At 34.1% G+C, this 14,888-nt stretch overlaps 2 protein-coding genes across 2 annotated transcripts; both read left to right on the top strand.

Moving 5' to 3' along the window:
* The first annotated feature begins 1,995 nt into the window (after window positions 1–1,995).
* On the top strand, window positions 1,996–6,510 carry LOC125210925 (aspartic proteinase 36-like). Its single transcript, XM_089069362.1, has 10 exons — window positions 1,996–2,566; window positions 2,990–3,119; window positions 3,218–3,468; window positions 3,742–3,969; window positions 4,642–4,804; window positions 5,055–5,128; window positions 5,241–5,337; window positions 5,512–5,578; window positions 5,975–6,046; window positions 6,146–6,510. Exons 1-10 carry the CDS (start codon window positions 2,322–2,324, stop codon window positions 6,319–6,321), a joined length of 1,503 nt encoding a protein of 500 aa, XP_088925488.1. The 5' UTR covers window positions 1,996–2,321; the 3' UTR covers window positions 6,322–6,510.
* Window positions 6,511–9,375: 2,865 nt separating this feature from the next.
* On the top strand, window positions 9,376–14,010 carry LOC125216775 (polyadenylate-binding protein 7-like). The gene is made up of 10 exons (XM_048118540.2): window positions 9,376–9,715; window positions 10,517–10,635; window positions 10,752–10,945; window positions 11,070–11,329; window positions 11,424–11,530; window positions 11,615–11,804; window positions 12,472–12,761; window positions 12,870–13,010; window positions 13,142–13,273; window positions 13,361–14,010. The coding sequence occupies exons 1-10, from the start codon at window positions 9,523–9,525 to the stop codon at window positions 13,556–13,558; spliced, it is 1,824 nt and encodes a 607-aa protein (XP_047974497.1). The 5' UTR covers window positions 9,376–9,522; the 3' UTR covers window positions 13,559–14,010.
* Window positions 14,011–14,888: the final 878 nt, after the last annotated feature.

Raw genomic sequence — 14,888 nt, 5'->3', positions numbered from 1 at the left:
TTTCCAAGGCTAAACCATCCTAACTCGAGAAAACAAAACAAAAAATAAATTTTGCAATCTAGGTAATATTTTATACTTCATGCCACTACAAAAAATAAATATGGCAAGCTTTGGGAACTATGATATCTTTTGGATCACATTTGATTTTTCTTGATATATGCTGACACATCGAATATTCACTCACCTAATACATCTATAATAGTACTCACTTACCTTATTGATATGCTGTTTTTAACTAGTAGTACTATTAAAATTATCTAGTGCAAATAGTCTCGATAATGGACAACATTAATTTTAATATATACTCCATAAATATCAGTGAAGTAGAAGAGATATAGAAATAGAGATCAGTTGTAAATATTATTATTAGAGAATGTGTCTCAATTCAATAGAGAGGCACTTACAAACGATAAAAGGTTTTTTAATAATCAAAAATGAAAAAAGTAAGTCTATTAAATATGAACGAATATAATATATAGTATTTCTCTATATACTAGTTGTTTGAACTATAACTCCCTTGTGTTGTATAGCACAATTTTATAAAAAAATGTAAAAGTAGAGAATTACAAAAAAATCGAATATTTGAAAATACAACAAACTTAAATCGAAAATTGCATCCTGAATCTAAATGGCATCCAACCAACGGAGCATGGCGCCCTTCTCATACGAGATGAGGCGGGAACCGATGGCACGAACATATGGATTTTACGACACACTTATACACATAATTGCTACAATCACACATATAATGAATAATTATACACCACATGATTAAACAAGGTTAAATCAATGCAAATTAACATGATTAAACAAGGTTAAATCAACCCGCATTCTTCCACATATTTATGTTCACTGGAACATTAGTAAAGAGTTAAGACCATTACTTTAATTACGTAATTAATTTAGGTTTTGCAACATCTAAATATTGTTTAAATCCGACACTAACCCTGAATTATGTTGGTCTATCATGATTAATGGGTGATAGAAATGATATATAAGTCTCCTTAATTCCTGAAAATAGTGCAATGTTCAAAGGCCTCTCCCTCTCTCTAATGATGCAACATTATCTTTCTATTCATCAAATTTGTCGTATTGAGGCTACTATTTTTCATGTGGAAATTTTGGATGTGATTTACCGACATTGCAAGATATGCTTTTGAAAAATGAAATTGGTTAAAAGTTGGCTATATTATACTTCATTCGTCACTAGTAATTTCTTTATTTGACAAAAGCTTCTCTTTTTAATATTTTACTTTCTTTCTTTCTTATATTTCATTCACGCTCTTATTTTATTATCTCTATTTTAAGTTTTAACATATTATACTTTAAAATCTCGTACCAAATATCGCTACTAACTTGAGACAGAGTATATTATCAATATCAACTATTTTTATAAATGTTGAATAGTCGAAAAAAATTACTATGAAATTTGGTCAGTCCCACAATTTAAAAAATCAGAAAAAAATAAAATATAAATTTATTCTTAATTATCTCACATCACTGTCCTTTTGGTATATTATCATATTATGGAGTAGTTACTATGCAGTAAAAAAAATATTATCGTTTAGTTAAAAAACATCAATAAGTAATATTAAGTGACCAAATATTTTTTTATAGTAAAATAGTTGAGAATAATATTGATTAATTTTTAAAGTTGTATTAAGCCATAATTTTAACCAAATCATTATTTTTACATCAGAACTGTATTTAACTCCTTTCACACCGATAAATGTACTACTTTTTCATTTTCTAATTTAGATTTGACTAGAATGATGAGATGTTTTCTTAACTAAAAAGCTTGTTATTAAATTAAATAACATACTCAATACATTTATAAAAGAGCAGACATCAGTCCACTTTATTTTATTCTTATTTGGTCGTTGCACCCCTAATTTAGATATACAATAGATACACCATATTAATAATATACCCATTTTACCCTTTAAGATTAAGCCACTCTTATTTACGCATTTGGAACATATCCGACTTTACTCACACCATTTCATAATCATATGAACCATTTCATAATCCCTCTCTCTCTCTCCTCTCTCTCACACACTAACACACACCTCTGAATTCAACAACTGTGTTGAATGTTGCTGCATATGATTATATCATCTTCATCTACTTGTACAGTTCTGCAACTGATCTCGTTTTCTCGATAATAGACTGCCGTTTTGATGAGAAACTGCCTAAAATTTGATTGCGCACTCGATTCATATTCAATTGTATAGAAAATTGTTAATCGAGCAGCGCAGTTGTTGAGCTCGAGCAGTGTAGGCGTGGAATCGGCAGCTCAGAGCTGTTTTGTAGCGCCGGAGATGGATGGAAGGGTTTTCTATGTGGCGGCGGCGGTGGTTGCGTTGGCGGCCGCCGCCGCCTCAGCGGTGAATGACGCCGTAGGATTTCAGAGAGTTCTGTCGCTGGAGAGAGCTTTTCCGGTGAAGGAGGACCTAGAGGTGAGTAAAGCTCGGGACCGTGCGAGGCGCGGACGCATGCTGCAGAGCTACTCCGGCGGCATCGTCGATTTCACGGTCGACGGCACCTCCGATCCCTACGCCGTCGGGTAATTGCTTAGTAGCATCTCTGTGAACACTGTGTTGTTATATTGTGATGAGTTCGTTAGTAGAATTTCGGTTGCGTTTATTGTTTAATTATTTCTGTATGGTGCTCTAGATAATGACTGGTGAGTGAGTTCAGCAAATTTATGTATTGTTTTGGAAATCAGCTGCTTGAATTTACTGCGCTTTTCTACAGCTTCATCTAATCAACGGTTTGATTTGGAATTTTGAGACCTGATTATTTAGAATTGAAACGTTGACCGTTTGGATTTTGTTTGGTGAATGATTCGGGTGTGAACGTGTAATTCAGATACTTTACGTTTTCACATTGTATTGAGTTCGCCTTTTATGATTTAACTAGTTGATGAAGTAGTTGTTGTTAATTTTTATCATGATTAACCGTACTGCGCTACTGCTTGATTTTGCAGACTTTATTATACGAAAGTTAGGTTGGGAACTCCACCTCAAGAGTTCAATGTGCAGATTGATACTGGAAGTGACATCTTGTGGGTTACTTGCAGTTCCTGTAATGATTGCCCGCAGAATAGTGGATTGGGAGTATGACTTCTACTCTTTATCTTGTTACTTGCTCATTCATTAGTGTTGTGGCAATTTATTTGAGTTATAAATTGACTTTCTGTGTATTGTGCTTTCAGATTCCTCTCAACTTCTTCAATGGCGCCTCGTCCTCGACCTTTTCACCAATGTCCTGCTCGGATAGCATTTGTGCTTCCATTGTTCAAACTGCATCCGCTGAATGCAATAGTGGGAGCAATCAGTGTGCTTACTCATTCAAATATGGCGATGGAAGTGGCACTTCTGGTCTATATGTGTCTGATATGCTTTATTTTGATACAGTTATGGATGCCTCTTTGATAGTCAATTCTTCTGCTCCTATTGTTTTCGGGTAAGCCGTTATATGGGTCCTATTGTTTATACTTTATCCTGGTATAATCATGATCAGATGCTTTGTGTTCTATTCATATTGTGCCTCGACACAGCTAATATAATTTGAGTAGAAGCAATTTAAAACTGCTGCCCTTGCAAGAACAGCTCTATGTATCAGAATAATTTTCTGTTATGATTTTTTGGGTTATAAGGAAGAAATATATTTGTGCAACATGCATTTAGTTTCCTCTAGCTTAACCCTATAGAATTTCAATTTTTTTTGTGGAAACAGGTGTAGCACTTCACTGTTTGGAGACCTGACTGATTCAGATAGAGCAGTTGATGGAATATTTGGCTTTGGCCAGAATGGTCTTTCAGTAATATCACAACTATCATCAAGTAGGATCACTCCTAAAGTATTTTCCCATTGCTTGAAAGGGGAGGGTAGTGGTGGAGGTATACTAGTTCTTGGTGAGATAATGGATCCAAGAATCGTTTATACACCCCTTGTTCCATCGCAGTACGTCTATTTGCAATATGCCCGCTTAAATATTCTTAATGTTGTTTTTTCTTGACAATTGTGAGGCTGTATGGCCCCTTAAGGTGCATTTAGTAAATCCAGAAACTGACATTTCATCCATGCAATAATGCACATCTTTATTATGATAACCCTTGCCAATGAGAACTTTTTTTAATCATAATTTTACCTGATGCACGAGGCATGGGTGGATACTAGTATAAATTAACAGGTTAATAATTGTCAAGGATTTGGTTCTTTGGCTTTTTCCTTTTATCCGATTTTGATATTCCTTCTAGTTGGAATGAAATCCTTAAGAATACAAGCTATCCCCAGCAGACATTTGCAGTACAACAAATTACATAATTTAATTGGTATAGTTCCCACTCAAATACATTCACTTCACTACAAGGCGATGTTCTGATTTCAATAGATAATCTAAATCATTTTTGCATAATGGTGCACGTTAAATTGAAATAACAGCTTTTTTTTGGTTAGTGTCTGTTATTCATGCCTCCGTTGGTATATTTCTCATTGTTATGGATGGAATCCCCTGGTTCTCTTTCATAAAATAATGAGACAATGCTGCTTGTTTGTTTTCACTGCATTGAGAATGAAAGACTTTGGAGACATATACCAATTTGATGTTTGATTTGTATCTTTAATTTTTTTCAGGCCTCATTATAATTTACATCTACAGAGCATTGCTGTCAATGGACAACTGTTACCTATTGATCAAGGATTGTTTACTACGTCAGGCAACCGAGGAACCATAATTGATTCTGGAACTACGTTGGCTTACCTTGTGGAAGGAGCTTATGACCCTCTTGTTGCTGCTGTAAGCATCCTGATCCACTTCATGCATGCCTTTCTTTCCTATCATGAACCAATTGATGCTACGACCTTCAAGGAAAACAGTTAATGTCATAGGTTTTGACCTTACAAAAGGCCACATTACTGATATTAAGGTGGCCTAAATTATATATTCAGAACATGAGACTGATTAATTCCAGCCTCTCTTAATGAGGTCTCATGAAGCTAAAAACTAGAGTGAACTCAGAATCCTGACCCTTTTTCTATGCTTGCAGATAACTGGTTCTATTTCTCCATCCGTGAGACCAATTACATCTAAAGGAAATCAATGCTATCTGCTTTCTACAGGGTTTGTATATTCTTTAGTATTTAAATATGCAGTTCAGACCATTTTAGTATTTAAATACGCTACTACACGAGCACCTTAATAAGAGTGCTGCTGGTTTCTGTTCTATAAACAGCTTAGCAGAGGTCTTCCCCGAAGTTTCTTTCAATTTTGCTGGAGGTGCATCCATGGTTTTAAGACCAATCGACTACCTTGTACATATGGGATTTGCTGTGAGTCTTCCACTTATATCCTTTTATACTGGATTATTTCCTCGGCATCCTGGCTGTTGATACAAAAAATTTTCCGGTCTGCTCCTCTTAGATCATGATTATCATGGCTTCAACAGTGATCATCACATAGTATCTAGCCCAGCCTAAACTTTTAATTGTTACTGTTTGTCTCAGGATGGTGCTACGATGTGGTGTATGGGCTTTCTTAAAGTTCCAAATCAAGGCACAACAATTCTGGGAGGTGGTTGCCTGTCTATAAGCTATTTATAATACAATTACTTACTCGAAATATTTTTATCCTCATTTATTATCCTTGAAGCCTGTTATTATTCTCCAAGCCTCAGCAACTTCACTGTGCCATCCAATTTCAAAGACACATGACATAATTAATTAGAACAAGTCTCATAACTTTTATTGTATGTATTAATTCCCAATGCATCGAAGTTATTGGCCTAATGCAACGATACTCCAGGTCGCCTTGTGATATAGTCGTTCTTTGATGCCCAAGTGACAAACTTACACTCGATAGAAACAGCATAGCTAGAAGTTTTTTTGCGCACTTGCTTAGCTTTGAACTGTACTGGCTCCGTTTTTTGGTTTATACTCTGAACCATTTGTGACGTTGTCTTATTTCCAGATCTTGTACTCAAGGACAAAATTTTCGTTTACGATTTGGTTCACCAAAGAATAGGATGGGCAGACTATGACTGTAAGTTGAATGAAATTTGTAGACCGTTAAGCATCCTTACCATATCAGACATTTCATTATATCTAAATGTGCTGCGCAACTTCTGAATTTTTTGTTCAGGCGCATTGTCCGTTAATGTCTCTATAACTTCGGGCAAAGACGAATACGTCAGCGCCGGACAGCTGAGTGTGAGCAGCAGCTCCTCCACTGGTGAAATCTTCAAGGCTATGCATAGGTATTATGGTGTTCTGGTTCTGGTGCTGCATTTGTTGCTGTTAGGGATTCTTTCTCTGTAGATTATTTCCACTCATGCCTATTTTTTCATCCATTTCTGATGTCATCAATTTATATTTGTTGCAATTGGCAACTTTCATGTCATCTTCAAGATCATATGAAAAAAGTATTAAAAAAAAATCAGAAATCATGTTAACTTGAGCATTTGGAAGGGATGATGGAAGTGAGGAAGTTCTCTAACATTTTTTATTTATGATTAAATTTGAAATTAGGGAATATAGGACTAGAGATGTTATTTATTTACATTATAGGATGCATTGATTGTCTTTAGTAGTAATAATACAAAGAGCGGATAATATACCTCCATCCAAAAATAATACTCCCTCCGTCCCGCTTTAGCAGTCTCATTGACTTGTCCGACCTCTTTTTGTAAAAATGATAAAAAAAATAGTTAAAGTGGAGAAATGATAAAGTAAGAGAGACAATAATGTAGATAAGGCTCTTCTTTATATTATTCTTTCTCTTAATTTACCATCTCTCGTCTTTAACTATTTTTTATCATTTTTATAAAAAGAGGACAAAAAAGTCAATGGGACTGCTAAAGTGGGACGGAGGGAGTAGTCATGTTAACCAATGTGTAGGACACTTATATATTACTACCATCTAAGTGGAGAAAGATGTCAATTCAATGACATGTTATTAGTCTTTGAACGCATGAATTTTCGATATTTTCTAAATTTTTTCCTTTTTTTCTAATTTAAATACAGTAGGAGATTGTCTGATATTCCCTCCGATGAACAATTTCGATAAAAATAAAATTATTTTGTGAATTGTTCTAATTTTTCTATTTTCTGATAATTTTAGGTTGTTTTAGACAATAAATCTTATTTTTAGACAAGATTAACAAATTTTAAGAGATTATGAGTTGAGATATTTGTGATTTTTGTCCTTCAAATTACATTTGGTTGGGTTTGATGACTGTTTTCATTTTATTTACCAATGGAGTATTTAAGTTTTTGTGATTTAATATGATTATGAAAGAATTTGTAAACAAATTTTATGACTCCCCTCCATTTTATCGCACATTACAAGTGATTGGTTTTTCTTTTATGGCTATCTTACTACAAGTGTTACTTTTTATTTTTAGCAAAAAAAAAGCACAATTAATTTCTCAATACTTTATTCTCTCTAATAAGTACTTTATTGTCCACTTATTAACTTATATGGAATACTATATCATTTTTCTATAGTCCTAATGCCTAAAAGAAATTAATCACTTGAGTGTGATAGATGGAGTATTATTTAATTTTCTTTATTTAAATTATGTGATTCAAATTTTTGGAGAATTATTTTTTTTAAAAATTTAAAGAATATAAATTTATACTCTTGTCTAAACTTAAAACAAAGTGTTGCGAATTAAAATATTTTAGAAATAATCTATCGCTTAGAAAAAATTAGAAAATCTCAAAGTTTGGAAGAATCTAGAAAATCTCGAAAATTTGTGTGTTTAAACGATGTAGTAGTATTCATTATTTTTTGGTACTGATAATATCGAAGAACACGCCAACTTCAATTCAAAGAAAATTAATTTTCCAAGAAAAATAAAGAATATTCAAAATTTATATATTTAGATTTAAAAATAAAAATATAGAGAAATATTAAGAAAAATATATTAAATGTTTATATATTTATAGGTAAATAACCCAAATAAAATGTATTTCTAGCATTTTTGTTAAACATTTAATTTCCATCACTTTGATATCATCACTATAAAAAGATACAGATTAAATCAAATGAATACAATATGTATTCATTTTTACTAGAAAAAAAGGCACTCCTTGTTTCATTTCAATATAGTTAAGTTGTATTCATTTTAAATTGTCCCATTTAAATACATTCACGGAAAAAAAATCAACATATTTTATGAAGTAAGTATCTGTATCTCTTAATTTATTCTTTATATCACTTTTATGTATTTATTCCTTTATTGTTTTATTTATTTACTTTGTTTTTTTTAAATGGGTATAGGTATTTATGTACAATGTACAATTGTACTCAAGTCAAAAGAAGCTAGCAATTCTATGAGAGAGAAATTTGTACATTAATTGAACTTTTCCTTTTTAACAAACTATTGTACCAAAATGAAAAAATGGCAAAGTATCTTTTAGTATTTCCTCATGTAAAATCAAATGAGATCCAAATAATAACAATTGAAAATTTATATTCCATATTGTACCAAGATTAAAAACTGCCTAGTATCTTTTGTTATTTCCTCACCGAAATAAAATCGGTCCAAATAATAAATTTTGAATATTTAATTTTGAAATTGTACCAAAATTTCATTTGGAGTAAAGAGAGGATCATATTATTTCCATTCTAATAAACACTTTTTCTAAAAAAGGCTAGATATAGTATGTGTAATACTCCATTAAAGAATTATTATAGGTGGAATCACACCACACCATGTAATAAATGTGTCTCAATCGCTAGAATGCTGATGAATTTTTAGTTTGAGTTATATTCTAATTTTGTGAGAAAATTAATGTGATTTTATTTAATCATTAGCATCCACAAATCACGATTATCCTATAATGAAGTGTATAGACAACAAAGTAACTGCAATTTGAAAGACAAAAAATTGCAAATACCTCTTAAAATTGTTATTTCACCCGAAATATTACATAATAAATGATTTGCAAAAGAGGTGTCATATAGTAAAAAAAAAGCTAAATTTAGACAAGAGTTAAATTAAAATAATTGATTAATCAACTTGGAGTTGTTATATAGTAAAAAAGCTAAATTTAGACAAGAGTTAAATTAAATAATCAACTTCAATTTGATTGAAATTAAAATCATAAGATGATTTGAAAATAAAAATTCAGGTATAATATCAAAAATTGATATATTTACACATTTATGAGAAATAAGTATTAGCAAATTTATTTGTAAAAATAATATTGTGGTGATTCACCTAGAGACCATTGACCAAAAATTAACAATTGGCGAGTGAAGCGACGCGCGCCTTCGGATCCGTACACGCACTGTTTACGCACAAAACTCCTGCGTCCATGCAAATACCCTTACAAGAAAAACACACTCTCTCTCTTCCTCACTCTCTCTTCTCCTATTTTCATTTAAGGAAAAAAACAATCTCTCGCGTTATTCGCTTTCCAAATCCTCTCACATTTCCCTCAATTCCCCGCTCAATTCCCTGCGTAACGCCTCCAATTTTTTGATCGAGCACATCGATCGGAGCATCAATAATGGCGACGGAATCCGCGGTTCCGATTCCGGCGTCTCTGTACGTCGGAGACCTGCATCCCGACGTGAGCGATGCTGTTCTGCTCGAGGCTTTCAAGGAGTTCAATTCGCTGACGTCGGTGCGCGTCTGCCTTGATTCCGCCACCGGCCGCTCGCTCGGTTACGCCTACGTCAACTTCGATTCGCCTCACGACGGTACTTTTTTGTTTTATTTATTGATTCTGTTTATTTACTTTTGTGTGTGTGGAAGCGGATCGGGGTGAATGGTGAATTTTGGCTGCGTTGATTTGTGATTGAAGCTGTTTTAATGAATAATTGATGTTTGTGGTTGCGTTTGACTGGTGGTTATTTTGGTACGTTTTCATGATTAGAGAGGTTAGATCGAATTGATTTCTGTACGAAACAAAGATTATTTGACAATTCTGTATAGCTAATCCAATGTTTTTATGATAATTAAAGAGACAGCACAATAACGTACATTACATGTGTATGGAGGCACAATGATTCAGTACTTTTTTTTTTAAATGAATTTCGTGCATATCATCAAATTATTTTGGGATAGCTGATTCTGATACTTTCTACTCAGCTAAAAGCACTTGACTGCAAGAATTACTGTTAGTACAATATACTGTAATTATAAGTTTTACACAGCATTTTGATTTTAGCATGAATGTGAAAATTTTCCTCGAACCTGAATCAATAGGAACTGAATGGGTGTGATTCTCTCACCATTGGAGCCAAAACTCATTGAGACTAGTCTCATTGCAGTCTATATCTGTGTGTATGTTACAATTTAAATGATTTGTACGACGAGCATCAAAGGCCTACTTTAAACTGCTATGGTTTTGTTTGTTAAATGTGGAACTCTGATTCTTGGTCTGCATATTCCTTAATTTTTGTTGCGCCATCGACTGCATTCGCATTATGCTGTTATTACTAATTTGTTACACTTACTTGCTCCTTGTGCTCTTCTTAACCTCCAGCTTTTTTCTGTAGCCCTTCAGGCTATGGAATTGAAAAATCATCTCACACTGAATGGAAAAGCGATTAGGGTTATGTGGTCACACCGTGACTCGGATGGACGAAAAAGTGGAGTTGGAAATGTCTTTGTCAAGGTAGGTCTGGTTTTCTATCTGATTTAACATTACTGGTTTATGAGATATCCTTAATGCTGGTTCATGATCTAGTTTGTATAATACTAATAAAGTTTATATCTGTGTTTTCATTGTAGAATTTGAGTGACTCAATAGACAGCGTTAAGCTTCAAGAAATGTTTCAGAAGTTTGGTGTTATTGTATCTTGTAAAGTAGTCACTTCTGATGATGGGAAGAGCAGAGGATATGGCTTTGTCCAGTTTGAGTCTGAAGCCTCAGCAAAAGAGGCCATTGAGAAGCTCAACGGCACAGATGATGGAGGAAAACAGATGTATGTCACATTCTCGGTTCTCCCTTGTTTCTCCTCATGCATTTTTGCTTGAGTTTTAGGCGAGAGACATTTCATCTTCTCCCTTTTTATAACACTTTTTTCACCAAAAAGGCTTTTTCCATAGGTACGTTAGTAAATTTATCAAAAAAAGTGACCGAGCTGTTGCTTCTCACGAGGTGAAGTACACAAATCTGTATGTGAAGAACCTAGATACAGGTATATCTGAGGAAATGTTCAGGGAAAAGTTCTCTCAATATGGAAAAATTGTGAGCTTAGTCATCTCAAAAGATGAGAATGGTGCATCAAGAGGTTTTGGGTTTGTTAATTTCGATAAAGCAGAAGATGCCAAATCTGCAGTAGAAGCTTTGAATGGATCACAACTTGGTATGGTTATGAAGTCTTATCAAATTTTATACTAATATTATGCCAAGTAACATTTCTATTTGAAACTTTCTCATAAAATCCACTCATTCAACAGCTTCAAAGGTCTTATATGTCGCCCGAGCACAAAAAAAATCAGAACGCCAGGAAATGTTACGCCTCGAGTTTGAGGAGAAAAGGAAGGAGCAGATCTTGAAATACCAGGTTCTAAAGGAGTTGTTTTCTTCGTAAAATGGTTACTTATTAAATTTTTTATGATTATATTTTCCTTTACTCTATTGATTGCAGGCATCAAATGTGTATGTGAAGAATATTGATGATGAAATCTCTGATGACGAGCTAAGACTGCATTTTAGTCAGTGTGGCACGATTACCTCTGCAACGATAATGAGAGATGATAAAGGTATAAGCAAAGGGTTCGGATTTGTCTGCTTCTCAACACCGGAGGAGGCAAATAAAGCTGTATATACATTCCATGGTGAGCTTTTACCTTCTAATATATAACAACACAACATTTGAATTTCTTTTAGAGTTAATGGATTCATGAGTGATGAGGCACAACCATACTTGCACTTGTTATCTCTTGTTCTTTTGCTTGATGTAATTTCTGATCTGGATTTTGAGTTATTGACAAAATTTGTCAGAAGCATTCTAAAATATACAATGATTGGCCTGTCATGGAGTGAGAAGTCTGCTTTCCTTCTTGTGTGGAGAATGCTTTGAACGGCATGCTTGACTGCATATCTATCCAGTTTATCGTCTCAAGTTCAATTCCATTCATGGAAATGATGTGAATGCACTAAACATTGTCTTTAGTGTTAATTTTGTTTACAATGCCTCAAACTATGCATAAATGTAATTTTCCTACATGAATTAGCATGTTGGATAGCACTTGCTGCACTTTGATTCCACTTTATCACCATCACCAGATTTCTTATTCAACAGTAATAGTTTTTTCTTAGTATTTAGCTTCATTACAGATTCCTTTCTTGTTTCGTTAATTACAACTTTAAAGACCGCACCAAGGGTCTCCTTCATGAAACCTTTGGCCATAGGCATTAACCACTCAACCACTAGGCCACACACACACACAGATTCCCATTTCATTATTGCAATAGCACACTTATATTGTGAATGTGTTACAGGTTTGATTTTGCGAAGGAAGCCATTATATGCGGCAATTGCTCAGAGAAAAGAGGAAAGACAAGTTCAGTTGCAGGTTATACATGCTCAACGTCTGGCAGGATTATCAGGACCACCGTCACCTGTTATGCAGGGTGGATACTCACATTTTTATTATCCCCCCGGAGTTGTTCCTCAGATACCTGCACAGCCTAGTCTGTTATATCAGCAGCCAGGAATCAGGCCAGGATGGAGGGCTAATGGCATTCCAAATCCTTCTAGACCCGTTTTTCATCCATCCCCCATCCCCTTGGTCAGTTTATTAGGTTCAGTTTCAGCACTAATTTCTAGTAATTAACTTTTTTATAATTATAACTCAACATATCATTGTCTTTCTTTCTTTCTTTCATCATATATACAGCCCCCCAACAGTTCTAGGCAAAGGCAAAGAGCAAGGATGAACGGGAATATTCTACCACATGTTCCTGGTCTCGCATATCCATCACATTTGCAACGGCCAGTGCATCCCTTGGCTTCATCTAAAGATTCCAACAATCAGCAGGTACGTATTCCACTCATGTATTTAGTAGCTGGATGTAAAACACCACATTTCAGTATTATGCCGATTTAATTCATCTAGCACCACATTCAAATTACATGCATCCCTAATCTTGGACGGTGTTCCTGGTTCAGCCGATTCTTATGTCTTCTGGGGTTGGTGGCAATGGATCCGAAATGTTAAGCAGCCTGCTCGCTGCAGCTCCTCCAGATCAACAGAAACATATTCTCGGGGAGCGCCTTTATCCTCTAGTTGCTCATCACCAGGTCATTAAATTTAATCTTTCCCAATCTAAAATCCAGGACTAGTTTAACCTTCACATAAGTGACGATTACATGATGTCGTAAATGCAGCCTGAACTAGCAGCAAAGATAACAGGCATGCTTCTGGAGATGGACAACAGCGAACTACTGGTGCTGTTGGATTCACCGGAGTCGCTATCCTCCAAGGTCGAAGAGGCGGTTCAGGTCCTCAAACTATCAAATGCCAAAGTGTCCAATTCAGACGCCCCGCGCTCAAATTACCTCTCTGCTCGAGTTGCTGTCAAATGAATGACGGAGAGTTTCTCTACAACTTCTCGACATCGACGCTGAGTTCGATAGCCGGTTATTTTCCATTTCACAGCCTTTCCAATCTTCATTAAAACTCATTTACATGCTCTACTTCCATCTACTATATTCAGCTAGATTCTAAAAAAAAAACAGTTTTGTTCTATTATTCATGGTTGACTATCTGAAAGTCAAAACGTAAGAGAAGACTTCTTTAGCTGCTAGACATTATTTAGTGTGTAGAATTCCATCTATTTGCAACATTATACAATTGATGGTATAAACTCAGACTTTTGAAAGTTTTTTTGCGCCGCCATGCGTAATTTATATTAGTGGACATTATTTAGTGTGTAGAGTTCCATTATCTTGTTTTTGTAGGTATTGCAGATAGAAATTGTATCTATTTGCACCATTATACAATTGATGGTATCCTATAAACGCAGACTTTTGAAATATATTGTGCCGCCATCCATAATTTATATTCGTCTTACTGTTGCAAAAATAGTGCTCGCCATATTCCAACCAAGTTGAGTCATAGTATTATTCTTTTTGTTTGAGTCATTATTGTTTATGTCAAAAATCAATACACTTAATTATTATTTCTTTATTATATCTCATACGCTACTATCTCTTCAATTATCTATTTTATTTTCTTTATCCTCTTTTCACTTACCAACTTTATTGTTTCAACATTCACTAATTAATTTATTAAAATACTTAAATATTTTCTGAAATTTATGTCCAAAATAAATATTTCAACTAAGATGAGACAAATTTTAATGAAAATTATTCTTTTACAACTAAAATAATGATGAACTATTTATTAGCACTAAAAATACTTGCAAGTATACAAGGTAGATCTAGTATAGATAAAGGTCAGTACCGGGATATCGAACACAGAGAATAAGATTGCAACTGTCTATCATATACTAAGCGTCATATACTATTTAGAGAGACATGATTTTTTGGGTTGATTAATTAAACTAGACAAAAAGAAATAAATAAATAACAGAAAATATAAAAATAAATACTATACAAAACAGGCTAAGGAATGTAGAGTTTTAGGAACTACAATCAAAAGCTAAAATCCAAAAGACTTCCTTGAATTACGGTCTCTAGAGTTACTAAGCTATCACATATGTAAAACTATATCTTCTCTCGAAGCATATAATTTGTAGATTGCTACCTAGAACCGAAGTGTCCATCCTAGAACTAAGGCAACAACTCCTAAAAGCTCCTAAGATAAATTTGCTTCATTCAAAAAGGCTCAAATCTCTCGATTTTATTGAAAAAGACGTCAATTTCTCATCTTTCAAATTAGACTACTCACTTC

This window comes from Salvia hispanica, chromosome 3 (genome assembly GCF_029641045.1).
Source record: "Salvia hispanica isolate PSC_SH4W2 chromosome 3, Shi_PSC_v1, whole genome shotgun sequence".
In the NCBI taxonomy this organism is placed as follows: Eukaryota; Viridiplantae; Streptophyta; class Magnoliopsida; order Lamiales; family Lamiaceae; genus Salvia; species Salvia hispanica.
Note: the sequence above shows the minus strand (reverse complement) of the source record. Positions and strands in the feature narration are given on the sequence as shown.

Coding starts and splice junctions, on each gene's coding strand:
- LOC125210925 (XM_089069362.1), top strand. CDS start 2,322: ATGGATGGAAGGGTTTTCTATGTGGCGGCGGCGGTGGTTGCGTTGGCG. Junction 4,805..5,054: donor ATGACCCTCTTGTTGCTGCT/GTAAGCATCCTG, acceptor CTATGCTTGCAG/ATAACTGGTTCTATTTCTCC. Junction 5,129..5,240: donor TGCTATCTGCTTTCTACAGG/GTTTGTATATTC, acceptor TTCTATAAACAG/CTTAGCAGAGGTCTTCCCCG.
- LOC125216775 (XM_048118540.2), top strand. CDS start 9,523: ATGGCGACGGAATCCGCGGTTCCGATTCCGGCGTCTCTGTACGTCGGA. Junction 9,716..10,516: donor CTTCGATTCGCCTCACGACG/GTACTTTTTTGT, acceptor TTTTTTCTGTAG/CCCTTCAGGCTATGGAATTG. Junction 13,274..13,360: donor CTCTAGTTGCTCATCACCAG/GTCATTAAATTT, acceptor TCGTAAATGCAG/CCTGAACTAGCAGCAAAGAT.